The sequence below is a fragment of the Oncorhynchus kisutch genome, linkage group LG21 (assembly GCF_002021735.2).
Source record: "Oncorhynchus kisutch isolate 150728-3 linkage group LG21, Okis_V2, whole genome shotgun sequence".
Taxonomy (NCBI): Eukaryota; Metazoa; Chordata; class Actinopteri; order Salmoniformes; family Salmonidae; genus Oncorhynchus; species Oncorhynchus kisutch.
Window position 1 is genome coordinate 20,244,036 of NC_034194.2, and position 23,011 is coordinate 20,267,046.

The 23,011-nt window shown below is 44.4% G+C and overlaps 2 protein-coding genes across 4 annotated transcripts in view; both read left to right on the forward strand.

The window, feature by feature from the left end:
* Positions 1–16,466, forward strand: part of si:ch211-243j20.2 (uridine-cytidine kinase-like 1) — a 30,251-nt gene extending 13,785 nt beyond the window's left edge. Inside the window, exons 7-16 of one of the 2 annotated variants that reach the window (XM_031800900.1) lie at positions 2,719–2,908; positions 3,068–3,129; positions 6,300–6,319; positions 7,087–7,185; positions 7,345–7,438; positions 7,558–7,620; positions 8,158–8,280; positions 8,731–8,838; positions 10,338–10,494; positions 14,219–16,466. In XM_031800900.1, the coding sequence (XP_031656760.1) occupies positions 2,719–2,908; positions 3,068–3,129; positions 6,300–6,319; positions 7,087–7,185; positions 7,345–7,438; positions 7,558–7,620; positions 8,158–8,280; positions 8,731–8,838; positions 10,338–10,494; positions 14,219–14,280 (978 nt within the window). In that variant the 3' untranslated portion in view covers positions 14,281–16,466. Of the gene's footprint in view, positions 1–2,718; positions 2,909–3,067; positions 3,130–5,474; positions 5,492–6,299; positions 6,320–7,086; positions 7,186–7,344; positions 7,439–7,557; positions 7,621–8,157; positions 8,281–8,730; positions 8,839–10,337; positions 10,495–14,218 lie in introns of both variants that reach the window. The other variant, XM_031800901.1, reaches the window with a different exon arrangement.
* Positions 16,467–16,631: 165 nt separating this feature from the next.
* The window catches only part of mpv17 (mitochondrial inner membrane protein MPV17), a 29,570-nt gene continuing 23,190 nt past the window's right edge, over positions 16,632–23,011 (forward strand). Inside the window, exons 1-2 of one of the 2 annotated variants that reach the window (XM_020454707.2) lie at positions 16,632–16,712; positions 17,394–17,479. In XM_020454707.2, the coding sequence (XP_020310296.1) occupies positions 17,407–17,479 (73 nt within the window). In that variant the 5' untranslated portion in view covers positions 16,632–16,712; positions 17,394–17,406. Of the gene's footprint in view, positions 16,713–17,393; positions 17,480–17,523; positions 18,573–23,011 lie in introns of those variants that run through there. The other variant, XM_031800903.1, reaches the window with a different exon arrangement.

Here is a 23,011-nt window from a genome sequence, read left to right on the forward strand (position 1 = left end):
TTATCAGTGGTCTTGTATGTCTTCCATTTCCTAATAATTGCTCCCACAGTTGATTTCTTCAAACCAAGCTGCTTACCTATTGCAGATTCAGTCTTCCCAGCCTGGTGCAGGTCTACAATTTTGTTTCTGGTGTCCCTTGACAGCTCTTTGGTCTTGGCTATAGTGGAGTTTGGAGTGTGACTGTTTGAGGTTGTGGACAGGTGTCTTTTATACTGATAACAAGTTCAAACGGGGGCCATTAATACAGGTAACGAGTGGAGGACAGAGGAGCCTCTTAAAGAAGTTGTTACAGGTCTGTGAGAGCCAGAAATCTTGCTTGTTTGTAGGTGACCAAATACTTATTTTCCACCATAATTTGCAAATAAATTCATAAAAAATCCTACAATGTGATTTTCTGGAATTTTTCCCCCTCATTTTGTCTGTCATAGTTGAAGTGTACCTATGATGAAAATTACAGGCCTCATCTTTTTAAGTGGGAGAACTTGCACAATTGGTGGCTGACTAAATACTTTTTTGCCCCACTGTATATACAAAGATGTTCCTTTTATAATATTCTCTTAACCTACACACATACATACACACCAACCATGGGATTTTCTCATGAAGTCTCACCACAGTTTATTACTACTCAGCTGACAGTTCCAGTCTCCCCCAGATACGAGAGCTCTGGAGGGGCTCTCCCTGTCCTATCTTATCTCCCCAGAGTTACAGCCGGGTCGGTTCAAACATAGGTTAATGGGCCTCTTCGTTCTCTTTCGACACACACATACATTCCTTTCTTCCTAGGTCTATGCTACATAACCTCTTCCTAATGAACAAACATTATTTATCATTATATAAAGACGGGGTAGAATTCTGTTAGTTATAGTTCTACGTTAAACGTATACATCATTTAGTCATTATTCACGAAAATCCCATAAGAGAATCACCAGCAGCAAGAGCAACATCATTGATGTATACAGAGAAGTCGGCCCAAGAATTGAACCCTGTGGCACCCCCATAGAGACTGCCAGAAGCCCGGACAACAGGCCCTCCGATTTGACACACTGAACTCTATCAGAGAAGTAGTTGGTGAACCAGGCGAGGCAATCATTTGAGAAACCAAGTCTATCGAGTCTGCCGATGAGGATGTGGTGATTGACAGAGGCGAAACCTTGGCCAGGTCAATGAATACGTCTGTACTGTATTGTTTCTCATCGATGGCGGTTAAGATATCGTTTAGGACCTTGAGCGTGGCTGAGGTGCACCCATGACCAGCTCTAAAACCAGATTGCATAGCGGAGAAGGTGCGGTGGGATTCGAAATGGTCGGTAATCTGTTTGTTGACTTGGCTTTTGAACACCTTAGAAAGGCAGGGTAGAATAGATATAGGTCTGTATCAGTTTGGGTCTAGAGTGTCCCCCCCTTTGGAAAGCAGCTGCGGTCATCCCCCTCTTCAATCTTTGGGAATCTCAGACAACACGAAAGAGAGGTTGAACAGGCTAGTAATAGGGGTTGCAACATTTTCAGCTGATAGTTTTAGAAAGAAAGAGTCCAGATTGTCTTACCCGTTTGATTTGTAGGGGTCCAGATTTTGCCGCTCTTTCAGAACATCAACTGACTGGATTTGGGAGAAGGGGAAGGCTTGGGCGAGTTGCTGTGGGGGGTGCAGTGCTGTTGACCGGGGTAGGGGTAGCCAGGTGGAAAGCATGGCCAGCCGTAGAAAAATGCTTTTTGAAATTCTCAATTATAGTGGATTTATCGGTGGTGACAGAGTTTCCCATCCTCAGTGCAGTGGGCAGCTGGGAGGAGGTGTTCTTATACTCCATGGACTTTACAGTGTCCCAGAACTTTTTTGAGTTTGTGTTGCAGGAAGGTGATTTATCAATTCGGCTATTGTACAGAGAGGCTGGCCTAAGCTGGGCTAGGATGATAAGCCAAACAAACAATGCAGGTAATTGGATGTACTTTCAATTTCATTCTTTCAATAGAAGTGTCGTATTATTTTTATTGTAATTGTGGCTCACTTAGTACTAAATGTTCTTATCAACCGGTTGATTTACTTTCCTATAAATTGGCTCCCTCTCAACCCTTTGTCATGACTCCAACAAACATTACCGTGCTGGCTGCACCAAGAGTCAGGTCCTCTCTGGCACGGCAATGACCTGCCATCTTTAAGCTGCAGTGGTGACAGCTGTGATGGCCCGGTTGGTCAGGAAGCAGATTTACTTTTCCAATGACTGACAGTCTCATTGGTTCTCTGAGTTTACGCTCCCAACACTCAATTGGCAGATAGTCATCAATAGCTCTTGTTTTTGAGTTGTTGCCTATTCTTGTGTTTCCGTCACATACAGTGGTGCTGCTTGACCATTAATCCTCCTCACTTTAGTTTTTGCTGAGGTTAGAGCTTTGAGTTCCGGCTATAGTTTCCTGGCTGGCTAGCTGTATCTCTGTTGATGTGTGTTCAGGAAAAGAGCTTCAAAGACCCAATAGGCCGTCAGATTCCCATTGAACTTATTTTGACCCTAGGACATTGATTCTCCAACCATCATGTAGGTGGGCCACCCTGAATGTTGCTGTGGGGGCATTTACCCAGCACCCCGTCCTTGAAATGATCTTCGGGAAATACTGCCCTATTAAAAGTCAGATCTGTCATGTTGAGAACTTCTGCCATTGGTTATGTACATGACCTCTCTTAACCCTTTTGTCTCTCCCTCTCTGTCCATCTTCCTCCCCCAGCTGCTGGACATGAAGGTGTTTGTGGACACCGACTCGGACATCCGTCTGGTCAGGCGTCTGAAGAGGGACATATCGGACCGCGGCCGGGACATCAACGGGGTCATCAAGCAGTACAACAAGTTTGTCAAGCCGTCCTTTGAGCAGTACATCGAACCCACCGTGCAGGTGGCGGATATTGTGGTCCCCAGGGGTGAGTGGCTTGTAGGTAGATGCATACTACCAGTGTGTTAGAAACACTGCTTCTATGTATAGAGTCTTTAGATTCAATTCAGAACATTTAAAAACTTTTTACAAATGATATCTGTTGTGATTCTGCTATGAAAGATACGTGTGTGTTTGATTATTTTAGGGGGCGAGAACTTTGTTGCCTTGGATCTGATTGTGCAGCATGTTCACAGTCAGCTTGAAAAGGTAAATAATAGGCTTTTATCTCCTATACCTCTGCCCATAGACCCTAACCTAAAAGCATGTACCTATCTCTGTACATGGTGTCGTCTCTTCGGCTCACACCATGCTCAGTTTTTGCATGACCCCTATCCCATGGTTCATGATTTGGGCCAGGAGTTTTTCCTGACCACCTTCCCTACCAGGAAAAACTCCTGACCTAACCCATGACCTCTGAACCCTGTCCTATCTCTCAACATGGGTGGGTCAATACTGGATTAATGATCAACGACGAGTCTCATTCTCATAGGATCTCTCAAGACTATATGTCCTATTAGGACAGCTATAAGAGTCTGCTGATCTTATCTACACTGTTTCAATCTGGTAGTTCCAAGGTAATCCTGAATTCCCAGAGGCTGGTCTCCACGTAGAAGTTGACCCAACCAGTTGCCCACCTCACTTCTCCCATCTAGTGGCTGGGATTCAGCACCATAGGTTATGAATTTGTCATGTACATTGCCTGTCTCTGATATCAGGCTGAACCCATCCCTCTGTACACCAAGGGAACGTAACAAGAAAGGATTTATAACTGAAAGGCACACCTGTGTGTGGACATGCATGCGTCAAGGACACCCAACCTATCTGTCAGTTCCATGACCCATAAATCCTAACTGGCATCGTTAACACTGTGCTTTCTGTTGTCAGGCGGCCCCTTTAAGTCCCTACAAATCATGATCTACACTGAGTACACCAAACATTAAGTTCACCTTCCTAATATTGAGTTGCACCTCCCCCCCACCTCCTTTCTTCCCTCAGAACACTCTCAATTTGTCAGGGCATAGACTCTACAAGGTGTCCAATGTGTCATGTTGATTCCAATGCTTCCTACAGTTGTATCAAGTTGTCTGGATGTCCTTTGGGTGGTGGACCACTCTTGATACATACGGGACACTGTTGAACTTGTAAAAACCCAGCAGGGTTGCAGTTCTTGACAGAAACCGGTGCGCCTGGCACCTACTACCATACCCCGCTCAATGGCACTTAAATATTTTGCCTTGCCCATTCACCCTCTGAATGGCACACATACACAATCCATGTATCAATTGTCTCAAGGCTTAAAAATCATTCTTTAACCTGTCTCCTCCCCTTCATCTACACTGATTTTGAAGTGGTTTAACAAATGACATCAATCAATAAGGGATCATAGCGCTCAGCCGGATTGACCTGATCGGTCTGTCATGGAAAGAGAAGGTGTTCTTAATGTTTTTCCCACTCAGTGTGTGTGTGGCCCTGTGGTGTCCTGATCCATCATCACTGTAATGTGACAAACCATCTGTCACAGAGAGAGATAAGATGGAAGGTTTCAAAGACAAGCTCAAAGGTGCTCAGTTACACTCTATTTAACAGACTCGCTGTACTTTGATTTCTTTTGGAGAGGGTTGTGTGGGGAGTGACACGTGATCATGTGACTTCTGTCTAAAGTGTACGCCATTCCCGTTCAGAGTCTCACCCGTTGGGGTGTGTGTGTGAGAGATCGAGAGAGGCCACCGCGTGTGCAAAAGCAGATAGTGTGTGTGTGTGTGTGTGTGTGAGGATTTGTGGATTAAGGGATCTCTAATAAAAGGCCATTGTGTGGATCAAGTAATGAATGGTGTCGAGTGGGGGGAGACAGCGGCAGCTCGTCCTCCATAGAGTGAGTGACTGATGAGGACAGGGCTTGTTGTAGCCTAATGAACCATCGTACCCTCCATATGGCAAGACTACTACCACTGGGCCCACTATAGTACTTCTGGTTAGGAAACCCCCTGGTTTGGTTAGGATGCCACACTTTGCCATTAGCTTTGGGGCATTCTGTTTGATATGTACTAGATACTATGTAGGAACGATTTAGTTTATCAGACTAATGGATAAAACGAGTAAATCAAATATGATGCACCTCCATGGGGTTTCCATATGGAAAAGGAGCAGAACACTTGACTTTTTTTATTTTTTATTGCCCATTAAATTCACATTTGTAATTAAATTCCCATGCTGTGCACTGGGCCTTGTTGTGAGATCAGAGCACCATCATTTAGCCTGATCTAATGCAGGAGTAGAACCTGTACAGAGAAAGAGGTACCGGTTCAGGCACTGAGCTTATCTGATGGAACACTGTCTGTCTGATTCATGGCAAAATGGAGGGGAATGTAATATCATTGCCTGGTGTTTGTGTTTATTTAAAAGGGCGGTGGGGACATTTGGCTTTGTTTGGAGGGTTGGAATGGCTTGTCTCATTTCATGAGTTTTGTTTTTATTTCTCTCCTCCCTGTGTGTGTGTTTGTAATCAAATACTTGCTAAACCCTGACCGAATAATGCACTCTAACCGTCTCAGCGTGAAATCACAGTGAGGTATGACTGCCACACCCCTCATATCTCTACCGGTCTCTGTCTCATGCTGCCTCTCCTTTTCATTCTGTTTCCTCTCAGCAGAAGCTCAGAGAGCACAGGAAGGACAAAAGGAGATATGCCCAGTCTGACAGAATACTCATGTTACTATTTATTTGACCATTTTAGCTTCTTTTTTTTAATTTTCCCACTGATGTTGACATGATCAACTAATCAAGGTGCCCAGGAAAATGTTTTGTGTAAAGCTAAATGAGGCTGTGCAGCTCCTTTTCTCTTTCTTCCACACCGTCAGTCATGAAAGCTATCGCTAACACCAGAAGGATGACATCGCTATGGTTCCACTGAGCTCTGGTTAAGACCTAAAAAATACCAAAAAAACAGCTGGGAGTCGCTGATGTCATGAATTCCTTTTTACCGAAAGATCAGAAAGCTAACGTCACATTAACCAAGGACAGAGTATGACCTTGAGTTTAGCCCTACATGTTTATCATAGGACCTCTCGCTAAGGCCGTTGCAAAGATGATTATTTTTTTAACTACACCCAGTCAGAGCTCATAACCATGGTGATGTCGTCTGGTCTTGAAGCCGTCCCCTCGCTGAGCTGAACAGGGGCCCTGACCCCCTTCCCAGGGGCCCCTCTCAGCCTGGCCCCTGGCCGTCACACCTCTCAGCTTCTCCTCCACAGATATCATAGGGCCCCTACTCTGTCCTGTTGCTGTCTAATTGGGATGTATTTTCTTTCTTTTCCTCTTTCTTTCCTCTTTGTCATCACTCTTGTTCTCGCAAAATGAATATTTGTCACCTTCTCCAGAGGAAGCTCCGCTGGGATATGTGAGGATAAACTCCTGCATCTTCCTCCTTCTCTTAAGTTGTATCGCCCCTCTCATCTGCTCCTCTTTTATGATTTAGTAACATAGCCCCCTGACAAAAAAAGCTAACAACCTTTGTTTGCTGTCATTGCTATTTTTCCAAGATATTGTTTTTCATTTACCTCTTAACCAATTTGCCTGATTCTTTCAGTTTTCGCTATGATTTCTACAGTCTTAACTATCCTGTAATTTGGTACCAGATATATACGTTCAAAAGGCTAATTTCAGTGCAGTACTACAGTATTTAGAGAGTGAGTTGTCTTGGCTTCGAGTATTGGCAACAACAATGCAGAACACATAGCAACGTGCTCAATTGCTTTATGGCATTTCTATTTATCAACAGAACCACTGTTTAGAACAGTACAACGTAATAGTTATTTTCTAGATTTGAAATGGTCCTAGTGATGTCACGTTGAATTGTTTGCCGGTAAAGCACCATATGCTCCAGACAGTGCGAGAGGAGCCTGTTAAAGCATTGCTGTTGCCAGTACCTGTACACTATTCCCCCACCCAACTTTGCCTGGCTGTGCATCTGTGACCACCATACTGCAATACATGTTTACGAGGAGGAACGTAAAATATCCCAGTGGTATCTTACCTTTGTCCCACTGGTTTGATGTGACGTCTGTGTTGTTGTACTGTGGTCCCTCCAGCAGGGGGCAGTGTTGTCTGTTGTACTGTGGTCACTCCAGCAGGGGACAGTGGTCTGACTGTCTCTCTGTTGTGTAGGTCTGCTCTGGCCTCCGCCCACCAGGGACAGCCCCTACCCAAGACCCTCAGCGTCTTGGAGAGCACCCCACAGGTCCGCGGCATGCACACCATCATCAGGTAAGGTCGTAGAGCTCTGGTTGACCGCTGGGGGCCGGTTTCTCACCCTCTCAACACTGACTCTGCACTGCCACAAGTTTATAATGAATATACACACACACACACAGCCCTCACGCTCATTCCCTGTCCCCTAACCCTGGTGTGTGTGCCTGCCTGCAGGAATAAGGACACTAATCGTGATGAGTTCATCTTCTACTCTAAGAGGTTAATGAGGCTCCTGATAGAACATGCCCTCTCCTTTCTGCCCCTCAAGGTGAGTGGCCCTGCATGCCTGCAGACGCATGACCAATATTATATTGCCTTCTACGCCCTGTGCACAATCATACACTAACACTGGTCTCTTCTCTCATCCTTTCCTCTCATCCTCTCTAGCCTGTGCAAGTGGAGACTCCCCAAGGTTCCATCTATGAAGGGAAGAGACTCAGTGGTAAAAGGGTAAGGCTCTATGCAGATACCTCCCCACTTTCACAGAGGGTTTTGGGCCCTAAACTGCAATAAAGTATCAATGTCATCCCCGATACTACATTGCAGCTACATTGTCACAATTACTCTGACTGCTACTTGTAACTATTGGCTGAAGATTGTACAGTGATTAGACTAGTTTATCTCTCCAGTCCTTTTATTCATCACCATACATAAACCACTATAGGCATTAACATTCGTTTTACTAGACGCCTGCAGTGAAAACCCTCGAGTCATAAAGTGTGTGGATAGGCCTGAGAGGATCGTTCATTCCAGTCTTTTTATGGTGATGTGTTTGAGTGGCTCTCAGTGGGAGCAGCTCTGTTAGGCAGCAGGGTTGTTAGACATCTGCAGTAGAGTAATAGAGTCATAACTCCTACCATCAGGCTTGGTAACATTGAGCTCTCACTAAGCTGGTCCTTCAGGTTGCTCAATGGAAGTTTACTTATAAACTGTGAAGGAGTATAAAAGTGTGTGTGTGTGTGTGTGTGTGTGTGTGTGTGTGTGTAGATCACAGGTGTGTCCATACTGAGAGCAGGGGAGACCATGGAGCAGGCGCTGATGCATGTGTGTAAAGACATTAGGCTGGGGAAGATCCTCATCCAGACCAACCATGACACTGGAGAGCCTGAGGTAACACACAGAAACCAGTCATGTAGTTCAAAAAGTCTTCTATGTGTGTTTGGCCCTCTTATCCGTAAGGCTGCATATACATCCAGACATGAACTCTTCAACGTGAAGATCATCAACAAGGAGTGGAAGGGGTCATCTTTTTTTGCTTAGTGACTTCATTCAAGGCTAGGTGTCAGTCTCTGGGCTAACTGATACACACTGGCCTCATTGACCTCCGGTTCACTGCCTCATCAGAATCGCAGACCAGCCATACTTGGGAGATATACTGTGTGTGTGATGTCTATGCCAGCTGTAGCCTTCAAGCTTTGCACCTTTTTTTTCTTCAGCTTTACTGGTTTCATTCACCACAGATGCTCAAAATGGGACATTTTAAGTTCATGAAATGCCCAAATGAAAACCATTGTATAAAACGTCCCATTGTATTTAACATTTCCTATCGCCCCTGTCCAGCTCCACTACCTGCGTCTGCCTAAGGACATCAGTGAGGACTATGTCATCTTGATGGACAGCACTGTGTCCACTGGGGCTGCTGCTCTCATGGCCGTCCGAGTGCTGCTGGTCAGTTCTACCTCATTCTACTCCTCTGGTCTAGTCTATTTCAGCATTAGTCCGGTATAATAGTTCAATCGAAATATAATAGTAGTTTCTAGTAGAAGTCTAATATTCTCATGTTTGTCTTCTCCACCACACACCTATGTTGATGAGACGTTCGGGCTTGGGGGGTTTATCTATGGTTCTGCATCCAGATAATGTTGTTTACCCCTGAGACATGGCTGAACATGACAGATGGCAGAGTAGGCCTTGACCTTGTTGGTGGTTGAGATGGCAGAGTTGTCCTTGTTGGTGGTTGAGATGGCAGAGTAGGCCTTGACCTTGTTGGTGGTTGAGATGGCAGAGTTGTCCTTGTTGGTGGTTGAGATGGCAGAGTTGACCTTGTTGGTGGTTGAGATGGCAGAGTTGTCCTTGTTGGTGGTTGAGATGGCAGAGTTGTCCTTGTTGGTGGTTGAGATGGCAGAGTTGTCCTTGTTGGTGGTTGAGATGGCAGAGTTGTCCTTGTTGGTGGTTGAGATGGCAGAGTTGTCCTTGTTGGTGGTTGAGATGGCAGAGTTGTCCTTGTTGGTGGTTGAGATGGCAGGGCAGCAGCTCTGCTAGTGGAGACTGGATGGCTACAGCAGCAGGAGATTAAGGAGAGATCGGGATGCTTGTTTGCCGTTATAAAACACAGTTTGAGTCCAGCGAGTTTGAGGTCTTTTTTCCTCATTGTGATAAGACTAGAGGTCTAAATGTACAGGTCCTGTGCTTTTAGCCTTCGCCCCTTGTGAAATGTAAACATCTGGGGAGAATTATCGCCATCCACTATGGTTTTTGTTTGTCCTCCAAAAGCTAACTTTACTGCCTCCATGACTATCTCTTTTTAAAGCTAGAGTCCTTAGTTACTGCATACATTTTTGGGCTTATAAAGTAGTTATACATACCCATTGATTCTTGAAGAATTTAACTTCTATAAATGCCTCATGAGTTTAGTTCAACTGTCGTACCCCATCATAACCCAAATTATATAAGCCTGTTTTACACCAATGTTTGTAAACAATGTAAATGTAAACAAACACTGTATAGCCTCACAACATGGTTAAAACTACAATTTATATCATGGCTGGTCAGTCTTCGCATCCGTAGCTCAGTCTCTGGATTTGAATGGTTACATTTCTCCAGGTCCATCCTTCAGCTTCTTACCAAAACAGAGGTCGGGGTGACCGCTTTGTTAATGTTTCGAATAAGGATTCTAGCTTTAAAAAGATAGTCACGGGGGTGTGTGTTTTTACTGGAAGCATTGGTTGAAGTATGTGATGAGTGCAGAAGACCTATCAGACTAAGGAGTCCCTTTTGACAGGTAGCAGTGGGAATGGGAAGAGCTTGAGATCCCAACCGGTCTGGAAGTGGCTGCCTCGCTCTCCTTACATATTGTGCTACTGTCACAGAAACTCCCCACTAACCACCACTCTTTCTTCAATCGTGATTGAAGGCCACAATTTGCGTATGTCTGTCACCTTTTGTAGGACCATGATGTCCAGGAGGATAAAATCTTCCTGTTGTCTCTACTGATGGCTGAGATGGGCGTCCACTCTGTGGCCTACGCCTTCCCTAAGGTCCGCATTATCACCACCGCCGTCGATAAGAAGGTCAACAACGAGTTTCACATCATCCCTGGCATTGGTGGGTGCTTCTGCTATCTATCGGTCTCTCGCTCTCTCACACACATTGTTCTCAGTCACTCTCACTTAATGTGGGTTTCCCTTCAAAGCGGTGTCCTAATGCAGATCTAGTGAGTCTGCTGTTTGTGGTGTGAATGATCATTAGTGATATGACCGTCACAAGTTAAAAACGTCCAGGTTGTCAGATTGTGCCTTCGCAAAGTATTCAGACCCCTTGACTTTTTCCACATTTTGTTAGGTTACAGCCTAATTCTAAAATGGATTATAGTTTTTTCCCACTTCAATATACACACAATACCCTATAATGACAAAACAAAAAATGTTTAGAAATGTTTGCTAATTTATAAAAAATAAACTGCTCGCATTTACATAAGTATTCAGACCCTTTACTCAGTACTTTGTTGAAGCACCTTTGACAGTGATTGCAGCCTTAAGTCTTCTTGGGTATGACGCTGTAATCTTGGCACTTATGTATTTGGGGAGTTTCTCACATTCTTCTCTGCAGATCCTCTCTGTCAAGTTGGATGGGGAGCGTTGCTGCAGCAGGTTTTCATCAAGGCTCTCTCTGTACGTTGCTCCATTCATCTTTCCCTCAATCCTGACCAGTCTCCCAGGCCCTGCCACTGAAAAACATCCCCACAGCATGATGCTGCCACAACCCTTCACCGTAGGGATGGTGCCAGGTTTCCTCCAGTCGCAATGCTTGGCATTAAGGCCCATGAGTTCAATCTTGGCTTCATCAGACCAGAGAATCTTTGGGTGCCTTTTGGCAAACTCCAAGCGGGCTGTCATGTGCCTTTTACTGAGGAGTGTCTTTTGTCTGGCCACTCTACCATAAAAGCCTGATTTGTGGAGTGCTGCAGAGATGGTTGTCCTGGAAGGTTCTATCTCCACAGAGGAACTCTAGAGCTCTGTCAGAGTGACCATCAGGTTCTTGTTCACCTCCTTGACCAAGGCCCTTCTCCCCCGATTGCTCAATTTGGCCGGGCGGCCAGCTCTAGGAAGAGTCTTGGTGGTTCCAAACTTCTTCCATTTTAAGAATGATGGAGAGTGACCATTGGGTTCTTGGTCACCTCCCTGAGAGTCTTGGTGGTTACAAACTTATTCCAGGCCACTGGGGGATCTTCAATTCTGCAGAAATGTTTTGGCCCCCTTCCCGAAATCTGTGCCTCGACACAATCCCGTCTCAGAGCTCTACGGACAATTCCTTCGACCTCATGGCTTGGTTTTTGCTCTGACATGCACTGTCAACTGTGGGACCTTATATAGACAGGTGTGTGCTTTTCCAAATCATGTCCAATTAATTGAATTTACCACAGGTGGACTCCAATCAAGTTGTAGAAACACCTCAAAGATGATCAATGGAAATAGGATGCACCTGCATGCGCAGACCAGCTGGCCGGTGTGTTTACGGACATATTCAATCAATCCCTATACCAGTCTGCTGTTCCCACATGCTTCAAGAGGGCCACCATTGTTCCTGTTCCCAAGAAAGCTAAGGTAACTGAGCTAAATGACTACCGCCCCGTAGCACTCACATCCGTCATCATGAAGTGCTTTGAGAGACTAGTCAAGGACCATATCACCTCCACCCTACCCGACACCCTAGACCCACTCCAATTTGCTTACCGCCCAAATAGGTCCACAGACGATGCAATCTCAACCACACTGCACACTGCCCTAACCCATCTGGACAAGAGGAATACCTATGTGAGAATGCTGTTCATCGACTACAGCTCGGCATTCAACACCATAGTACCCTCCAAGCTCGTCATCAAGCTCGAGACCCTGGGTCTCGACCCTGCCCTGTGCAACTGGGTACTGGACTTCCTGACGGGCCGCCCCCAGGTGGTGAGGGTAGGCAACAACATCTCCTCCCCGCTGATCCTCAACACTGGGGCCCCACAAGGGTGCGTTCTGAGCCCTCTCCTGTACTCCCTGTTCACCCACGACTGCGTGGCCACGCACGCCTCCAACTCAATCATCAAGTTTGCGGACGACACAACAGTGGTAGACTTGATTACTAACAACGACGAGACGGCCTACAGGGAGGAGGTGAGGGCCCTCGGAGTGTGGTGTCAGGAAAATTACCTCACACTCAACGTCAACAAAACTAAGGAGATGATTGTGGACTTCAGGAAACAGCAGAGGGAACACCCCCCTATCCACATCGATGGAACAGTAGTGGAGAGGGTTGCAAGTTTTAAGTTCCTCGGCATACACATCACAGACAAACTGAATTGGTCCACTCACACAGACAGCATCGTGAAGAAGGCGCAACGGCGCCTCTTCAACCTCAGGAGGCTGAAGAAATTGGGCTTGTCACCAAAAGCACTCACAAACTTCTACAGATGCACAATCGAGAGCATCCTGTCGGGCTGTATCACCGCCTGGTACGGCAACTGCTCCGCCCTCAACCGTAAGGCTCTCCAGAGGGTAGTGAGGTCTGCACAACGCATCATGCAAACTACCTGCCCTCCAGGACACCTACACCACCCGATGTTACAGGAAGGCCATAAAGATCATCAAGGACATCAACCACCCGAGCCACTGCCTGTTCACCCCGCTATCATCCAGAAGGCGAGGTCAGTACAGGTGCATCAAAGCTGGGACCGAGAGACTGAAAAACAGCTTCTATCTCAAGGCCATCAGACTGTTAAACAGCCACCACTAACATTGAGTGGCTGCTGCCAACACACTGACAATGACACTGACTCAACTCCAGCCACTTTAATAATGGGAATTGATAGGAAATGATGTAAATATATCACTAGCCACTTTAAACAATGCTACCTTATATAATGTTACTTACCCTACATTATTCATCTCATATGCATACGTATATACTGTACTCTATATCATCGACTGCATCCTTATGTAATACATGTATCACTAGCCACTTTAACTATGCCACTTTGTTTACATACTCATCTCATATGTATATACTGTACTCGATATCATCTACTGTATCTTGCCTATGCTGCTCTGTACCATCACTCACATATATCCTTATGTACATATTCTTTATCCCCTTACACTGTGTATAAGACAGTAGTTTTGGAATTGTTAGTTAGATTACTTGTTGGTTATTACTGCATTGTCGGAACTAGAAGCACAAGCATTTCGCTACCCTCGCATTAACATCTGCTAACCATGTGTATGTGACAAATAAAATTTGATTTGAATTTCGAGTCTCATAGCAAAGGGCCTGAGTACTTATGTAAATAAGGTATTTCTGTTATTTGTAATAAATATGTACACATTTATAAAAAGCTGTTTTCCCATTGTCATTATGGGGTATTACATGTAGTTTGCTGAGGATTTTTATTTCTTAAATCCATCTGTATAATAAGGCTGTAACATAACAATGTGGAAAAAGTAAAGCGGTCCGAATAGTTTCCGAATGCACTGTAGCTGCTGCCACAGCCATTCAGGCCCAAGTGGATGGGCTTTGTTATGAATCACCCCAGACTGACTGTTTTTAATTTTATTTAACACTTTTTTTATCATAAGTTGAAAGCGAACACATTCTCATTTACAGCAACAACCTGGGGAATAGTTACAGGGGAGGGGGGGGGGGGGGTGAATGAGCCAGTTGATAGCTGGGGTAACTCATATGTTCCATCAGCACTGCCACTGATCACACAATTCTCACTGACGCTAGTCCAACTCATGTATTCACAATGACAATATGACTGACGGCTCTCTCTTCTCCTCTCTTCCAGGTAATTTCGGGGACCGTTACTTTGGGACGGACACTCCCTCGGACTGGACCGAGAGTGATTAAAGGATGGACTACTGAGCTGAAGTTTTGCTGAGGGGGAAGTAGGGGGGGGGGGGGGATATCACACAAGCACTTAGCCATGCCAGCCAACCACTGATCAGCTCCTAAGAGCTAAATATTCCCCCTCAGTCAGCGCCCCTCTGCTGCTTATCATTTCATGATGTCCTGGGCACTGCCCCTGTGCCAACTCTACCCTCTCTGATCAGGGTGAAAGGTCATAAGGCTACCTACCCTCCTGAGGAGGAAATGTGATATTAGCCTAGCTTTGCTAGCGATGCCCATTAGCCCATACATATCTATCTATCCACTGATAAAAAAAATACTTGATTTGTGATTTTGCTTGTTTGATTTTTGTTGACGCAGCAGGACCTGTAAAGTTGGAGAAAGAATCAAGAGAAATAAAAAGCCTCTTTTGGGTTGAAGGATGACCATTTTCTAGTCCTTTTGATGTTTTCCTGTTGAGTTGACCCATAGAAATAGTTAAGATGACAAATCACACCACAGTATGAAATCAGGGAAGATGAGAGTAGGACAGTCTGTGGCTGTTAGTGCCAGATCTCAGCTGTGCTTGAATAACGTGTGAATATAATGGTGATGACCATTGTTATGCGCAGGGAGACTTTGTATTATAACTGAGAGGAGCAAGTTACAGACTGAGGGTACAATGGACCAGGTAGGTAGTGAAAATATAAGGTCATATAGCTCATGGGTAGCTTTTAGCTCAACATTGCCTTAGTATTACTTAATATACATCTATGGACATTATGGACTGTCCTCTCTGGAGATTGTGTGCTGTTGCCTTAGCTGTGACAAAAGTCTCGTGCAAAAAAAGTACTTTTTTTTTATGGTTTAAGATGATTGGCTTTTTTTTAACATTATTTAGTACTTGAGGCTGTTTTTATTATAAGGATTTTATTCAGTTTCCTCTCACATATATGATAGGTTGGTTGATGCAGATTTTTTTTTTTAAACTTTGCAGCCATTTCTCTGGGTAATAAATAAAATGTTATCGCATGCTTCATAAACAACAGGTGTAGACTAACAGCTTACTTACAGGCCCTTCCCAACAATGAAGAGAAAAAAAATAATAGAAAAGTAATAATAAGTACACAATGAGTAACGATAACATGGCTATGTACACAGGGTACCAGTACCGAGTCGAAGTGCAGGGGTACGAGGCAATTGAGGTAGATATGTACATATAACTAGGAATAAAGTGACTAGGCAACAAGATAGATAATAAATGTGATGAATCAAAGTTGGTGCAAAAACGGTCAATGCAGATAGTCAGTTTAATTATTTTGTTAACGATTTGAACTACTTAGCACTATTTATACTTGAATATTTTTCCTGTGTAAATTATTTCCTTGTGTATTTAATGTTTTCTCGTTTAAATTGATACCCCTGATTAGTTCACAAAGGCCGTACAATGTATGTTGTAGTATAATTAAGAACTTACAGCAGGAGAGGTGGCTCTGACTGTAAAACTACTCAAATGAAACCATCATGGATCATCTGTATCTTGTTTTAATAGGCTGACCAGCTTGGCCATGTACATATTTTGTTTTCTGGCCTTCATAGTTACAGGATTGCAAGACAGAACCTTGAGGATTCTGTGGCTTTGAGTGTTTAAATATAGTGTCTAAAAAAAAGAGGATACCCAAGATATCCTCAGGCATTTCTTTGCCAAAACTATGCATATGCATATTGTTAGCTAAGAGACATTTGGATGGTAAGCATAGTGTTACATATTTGTCCAGTTGTGTGTATATATAATAAACACATCTATCTATTTCCCTTAGGGAGAGTGTTTGTCTTTGCTGGGTCTCCATGTGTCAAATAAGGCTTCTCTATAGGGCATCAGCTTTAGCTATATTCTTTACCTCACCTGCATTTCTGTTTTGTATAGCTTGAACTGTCCATGGGTGTCTGCTTACTACTGTATATCTGATTGTGTGGTTGACACAGCTTGGTTACATGTATATGCTCAACAATGTTCCATGAATCTAGATTTTTTTTTTGTGTTCCTTTTGTGGATTAGACCTTTTTTTTAAAGCATGATGTAAGGACAAGGCTTTTTTGTTGGTGTGTGTGTTCCCTTATCAAAAAGGAATCTTCACACACAAATCACTGCAATATTTCATGCTATCATTTCATGTCCAAGAAACAATAAAATAATGCGAACTGAATGTTTAGTGTTAGTTTTGTGTTAGTTTTGTGTTGCCCTGTTCATGTTCAACTGTCCGTGAGAGAGAACTGAGTGCTTGGAAAATAGAAATCAAGGACAGAAGTTCATCGTCACTCTGTTGGTTACTTGTCATAGGGTTAGCCTTGCACCACCAGAGGGTGACATAATCCATCTGATGCTGTTGTGGAAGTGACGTCGGTTAGAGTAGTCTGTGTTGTGTGTCTCAGTTGGAGCTGTATTAAGGAAGGCATGTAACAATTGTGTTCTATCTTTTCGCTTTGTAACACTTTCATTGTCTAGTTGTACCGTTTTTATTATGTATAAATGACCGACTTGACTGTAATGTTAGAGCTGCATGACAAGTTTCTTATTGGTGGCAGAACTCCAGAGAGTAGCTAAGTCGGCTAACGTTAGCTAATGAGGTTGCAAGGCTAGGATTAGGATGCTTTACGTCTGGTTGACTAGGAAACAGGGCTATGTTGAATAAATAATATGTTCACTATCAGGGTTACATTAAGTACGGCAAGTATGACTGCAGTAGCAGTAACTAGTTACAGTGTAGTAAAGTTGTCCAAATCCAATTTTGCTGACTCCCCCGTGATCAGGTAATGTGGAGAACGTTATGTGCGGCAGCACGCGTCAGGCATTCCATTGCATAAGCTGCAGAGTAGGCTAGCCTACGTTTCCCATATGGCCGCAGTTACTTCGTCTGTGTAAAGAAACGTTTGGTTGTCTACTTCGTGATATCAAGAAACTGTATAGATATCACCCAACCATTAGCTGTTTTCAAAAGTCAGAATATTGTCATAATGAAAATAGTCTAAAGTTCTATATTGAACTACCAATGTCCACACACAATCAGTTGATGGCAAGGCATATGGGTTATGACTGGTTATAAGCGGTTCTGACTAGATCGTCTGTGTTCCAGCATAGAGCGGAGAATGGCGGGCCTGTGGAGATCCTACCAGGCTCTTATGACCAGGCATCCATGGACTGTCCAGATAATCACAGCCGGTATGAAAACACCCACAACACTAGGTTACATTACAGTGACTACACTATGTCCACTGTCCGCCTCTACAACAAAGCCTCCGCCATAATTTCCACCCCTAAAATGTTGTCTTAGGCTTTCACCTGATTTCAGCTGCTTCAACTTTTTCAGCTCTGATGTCAAATCCATCTCACAGACTGTGTCTGTCCAAATGTTTACAAATGCAATCCCCCTATTCCATGGTTTATGGATGAGAGCTCGGGTCTGAATGGGGTTGTTGGATGAGAGCTCGCGGTCTGAATGGGGTTGTTCAATTTGTGCTGTACCCTAAAATGGAGCCCTGTCTGTATTCTGTAAATATTTGACATGTTTCCTGTTGATTCTGTGACAGTGTAGATTGTGGTTGCAAACATCATAGGAAGCACTGTGACTACTAATCAGAGGATCCAAGCCAATATGACTTCATCAATATTTTGATTAGGTTTTATTTTTATATAGGTGTGGAAATTGCCTTGAAGACAGGTAAATCATAATGTTCTCCTTCTATATAGTTTTATTATGTCCTCTTGTAGAATATAAGTGTTTTTCCTCCTATAATGCTGAAGTGTCTCATTAACCAACATTTACATGCCCACATTGTTTCTTTTCTGTTAACACAAGATGGCAGTGAAGAACAGTCTTTTCACTACCACCACTAGCCTATACTGTAGGTCCTTGAGATGATGCGTATGTCAGGATTAGGTGCCAGCCTTGTTTTGATAGCCAATTAAATCTAATCAATATTTGTTCAGATATTTCACCCTGATTTGATAGGAATATGTGGCTGACTCGCTCCTCTATAACTTCAGTACTTCAGTGGTAACCCAAGTCTATATTGTCACTGTCAGTGTAAAAAGGCTTTGATATTTCCCTAATTTGTTACCTTGGTGTTTCTCCTCTCGGAGGCAAAGCTGTGTCTGTGTGACCGATAACGATTCAGAGTGGAAACGTCAACAACATCCCTATTTATACAACCACGCGACAATGTGCTGCCACGGCTACATGAGACTGCCTGCCATATCAACCTTTATGGGATGATGAAAACTGGATGCTGTTATGAGTGTTTTGTTTTCCACAGTAAGTAGGCCTAACTCCTTTTTTTTGCCTCAACACTTGTCTTTTTACTAGGAGGAACAATTGGCTAATTAGGGAAGGGCCACACCCCTGCCTTAGTCATTACCTCACTGATTGCATAAGGAGTGCCAGTGTCAAACTGCCCAGAAGCCTGGCAGTGGCAAAGCGGTCCTCTCTCTTTGCCATTATTAACAAAGGTGTGTTATGAGATTACAATTTAATTGATTATTGATATTCTTCTGGAATGTGTCCACGTGTACCCGGTACAGGGAAGACTGGTTGTAATAAGAATGCATTAGTGCCCTTCCTAGGCAGCTGGGTTAAGGGGTTGCAGGCAGAGTGAGCATTTTATGTAATTAAGATGTCTGACTTGAAGAGTGACTCATCATCTTAGTTTTCACTGGAGAGGGAGAGAAGGGAGAAAGTACACTGTTTTACATTTAGCTACTGTAGCTGTGTGGAAATGCCGTTTGTATCTACTGTAGTGCACTGGAGACCTTCAGAAGAGCGAGAGAGGACACCTGATAAAGAGAGATAACGAGTGTGTGTGTTCTCCCCACTGAGGGGACCACCAGACCTCACAGACAAATTAAGATCTGCTCTAAAAAGGCAGAGACACAGCAGACAAATCCAAACTTTTCTGACCTCTTGTTTAGCTTAGCTCTAGGTCTGCTTACCTATAGCCTGCATGATACATGGAATTCAGTACCTGACATCAGTCAGTCAGTCGATGAATGAATGAATTGATGAATGATTGAACAACGAACAAAATGAATGAGGAAAAAGGGAGATCTCAGGACACCAGTGAGCTACGGTAGCAGTAGCTGAATCCCAAAGTCAAGTTGTGAGTGTGGATCCTGAGAGGCACTCCTACCTGGAGGGGACGGGTCAGGCTGGGTTGGCTTCATCAGTTAAATGCATCTGAGGGCTCAGTGGGTCCACTCCCTCCCCAGTGGAACAACCATCAGGCCCCGGGGGGAACGCCTGCCAACTCTCTCCCCCAGATCACTTCACTTAGCCTGGGCCACGTCAATCACCATCAGCCCCATTAGCCTCTATAGGCTCTGGCTCTCCCTCAAGGACGGGCCCCTAGAGCCGCAGCCAGCCTGCCAAGCTAGCTAGTGCTGACATCAGCACTCTCAATAAAGGAGGGGAGAGGAAGCTCGTTGGCACCTCTTGACTAGCTACGGGACCATTTCTCAGTGGGCATCAGATGGTGGCTACCAGCTAGATAGATATGGTATTAAAGTTGGGAGGAAAGATGTTTTTGTTGCACCTGTCCTGTGGTTTTATCACTGAACACTCACAAAGGACCTTACAAAAGAGAAATGGTAGCTGTAAGAGGGTAGTGTCTGGCTGTGTTTAAGGATGAGCTCATGTAGTGTTGATAAGCCTCGGGTTTCTCAAGGGTTTATGGCTGCTCTGTTCTGTTCTTAAAGGACCAGTTATTACAATAAAGGTTTACAATGAAGGACACACTCCAGTCAAGGTGTGTGTGTGTGCACGCACACGTGTTATGTTAAGGTCGAGTTGTAGATGCTCCAGTAAAAGCACATAAAAGGTTCCACCCTCTTCCCAACTGCCTTATTAGTTATTCCATTACATTTTAAGAAAAATATAGATCATACAAAGAGGGCTTCTCTGTCTACATTATTATTAAGGCCCAATGTCCTTTTTAAAACATGATATTTGACTGTGGGAGGTAGAGGCAGGTCTGAGCTGACTTCAGGTGAAAGTTCCCTGCTCAGTGTGTCAAACATGAGTACCACAACACCTCATCCTCTTGCTGATGCAGCTGGAGGCTTGTAGACTGTGGCTCCACCATGGCCTGATTCCAAAACAATCTATCCACATTTCACTACCTCCTCCCTGCAGATCTGAGAACATAGGGTCCACTCAGTTTTCTCCATGGTTTGATGGGGGGAGTGTGTGTGTGTCCTGTCCATCAATGTCCCCCTCAGTGTCACACCCTGATCTGTTTCACCTGTCTTTGTGCTCGTCTCCACCCCCCTCCAAGTGTCGCCCATCTTCCTCATTATCCCCTGTGTATTTATACCTGTGTTTTCTGTTTGTCTGTTGCCAGTTCGTCTTGTCTTGTCAGGTCTTACCAGCGTGTTTTCCCGTCTCCCTGCTTTCTCAAGTTCTGTTTCCCTGGTTCTAACCATTCTGCCTGTCCTGACTCCGAGCATGCCGTTCTGTACCTGCCTGGCTCTGACCCGTCTACGGACCTCTGCCTTTCCTGAGCCTGCCTGCTGTTCTGTACCTTATTGACTCTGCCCTGAATTATGGACCTCTACCTGCCTTTGACCTGTCTTTTGCCTGCCCCCTATTTGGGTCAATAAACATCTGTGACTCTAGCTGTCTGCATCTGGGTCTTATCCTGAGTTATGATACTCAGGTTGTGTTCCTCCATCTCTCTGTCCTTCCATTCATTTCCTCCAATAGAGGTGAAGGTCATCTGACCCCAGGCCCTGTGTGTGTATGTGTGTGCGTGCTCTAGTGTTTGTGTGTCGTTTGAGGAGTGGCCTGAGGGGCCAGTCAAGCTCACATTGCCCTGAACAAACTGTTTTTAAACCTGGTCATTTTCTCTGCTCACTCCTTAGTCCCCGCCGCACCACGCAGCATCATCATTTCACAACGGCCAAGCTAAAAACAGAAGCACACTAAATCTGGAGCTCTGCCGTCAGTGGCTGGATGGGCTGTCTGTGTTAGCCATGGTTCTCACACCTCACCGAGTCATGCATCTCAACGCCTAGCCTGGTCATCCTGCATCTTAAACAGGATGCTGTTCTGGATTTTAAAGGTGTAAGCTATGGCCCAGGCAGCGCTCCCTAGAAACAGACTGGAGGTGTGGGCACTGGGCAGTGGTCTAATATGCTCCCATCTCTCCTTCTCTGTAGGGGAGGGAATTCTCCCTCTCCATGGTGTCTCATCACCCCTTTCTCCTGTTATCTTTCTGTCCCATTATCCACAGTCAGGGCTGCTCATCTCTATTCCTCCTGATAAGTAGCATACACACCACACACAAACAGACCACATACACATACATACTGTTTACTCCTTTATCTAGCAGGCCTAGTGTCTGCCAAAAGTTGTTTACAAGAATCCACAATTTCCTCTGTTATGAACCTCCATGAAACCCGCTCTCTCGCCACATGTGTTGTATCTGTATGACTCTGTTCATTAACTGCTCGGTGAGAGCTGGCATTTGTCTGACTCTTCAGACCTGCCAGTGAGAGAGTGTCACAAAGAGGAATGTTTTGAGCCTGAAATTGGCTTGTGCCCATATCTAACGAGATACTGGCGATTTTTGCTTACGCAGAGAGAACAAATTTGTGTTGCTTTGTCTCTTGTTGTGATGTCAACAAAGGCTAGAAAACATTGGTCTGTGCCTGTATTGTTTGTTGTGCAGAGTATTGATGGAAATGTTTTTCCTCTCAGAAGTTTTCTAGTCAGAGACATGGTGGAGAGGAGTCATCTTTTTTTTAGATGCTGCATCATAAGTTAGGAGTCACCGTTTTCGCAACTCTTTAGTTAGGACCCCCCCCACGCAAAGAAACCATACTTTTAGGCTGATATGTAGTCAATGGGTTTGTTTTTATCATCAACCAATCTCGCTCAGTCATATTCATCAATGCATCTCCTAAATCAAATATTTGCATCCTCTGCTGTAGATTTCCCATATGAGCAGATCTCCGCGAGGCCGTTGTTTGTTTAAGCATGTATAAATAATGCATGTGTATGTTTGTTCCCCCCTCCTTCCTTCCTGCGTGGGGGCGAGGGGATCGATGCCCCCAAGCCCAGCCAGACTCTGGACAGCGGAAGGGAATGGGACCCGTGACATTTCCAACAGATTGGAGGAGACGGCTCTGTCTTCTTGATTGGCACTCCCTGTGTGTGTTGACAGGAGGTCTCGCGGTCACGTGCGATTCCATGCCAGCGTAGGCCCAAAATATTTTTGGTATCAGATTGTTCAGGCAATTCTCGTTTAAAAACTTCATTGGGCGGAAGGCTGTTTGACATGCTTTTTACATTTGTATCGCAAACCATGGTTTAGAATATCATGATGGAAGTGGCCATTTTAGGCCCTCTTAGACTAATACATGCCTCCTATGATCCGTGAACCGTACATGATACAGGCAGCAACTTCGTGTCATTATAGTCCTTATTGTGTGCTTTCAAATATGGACAATGTCAAGATTCTGAAATACATTTTTTCACATTCAGAATATTATTAATGTATCGAAAGCTTATTTTTACTCTTCAAACACGTCAAATTTCCAGAATGCCCTCTCGGGTACTTTTAACGATATGACCCATTTATACATAGAAATTGACATTATAGGTCAGTCAGTGGTAGTCACTAATGTTTCTGAAGGAGCCACTTTTGTCAAACAAAATCACTGGGCGAGCCACCATAACAATCGGAGAATGGGGGTTGG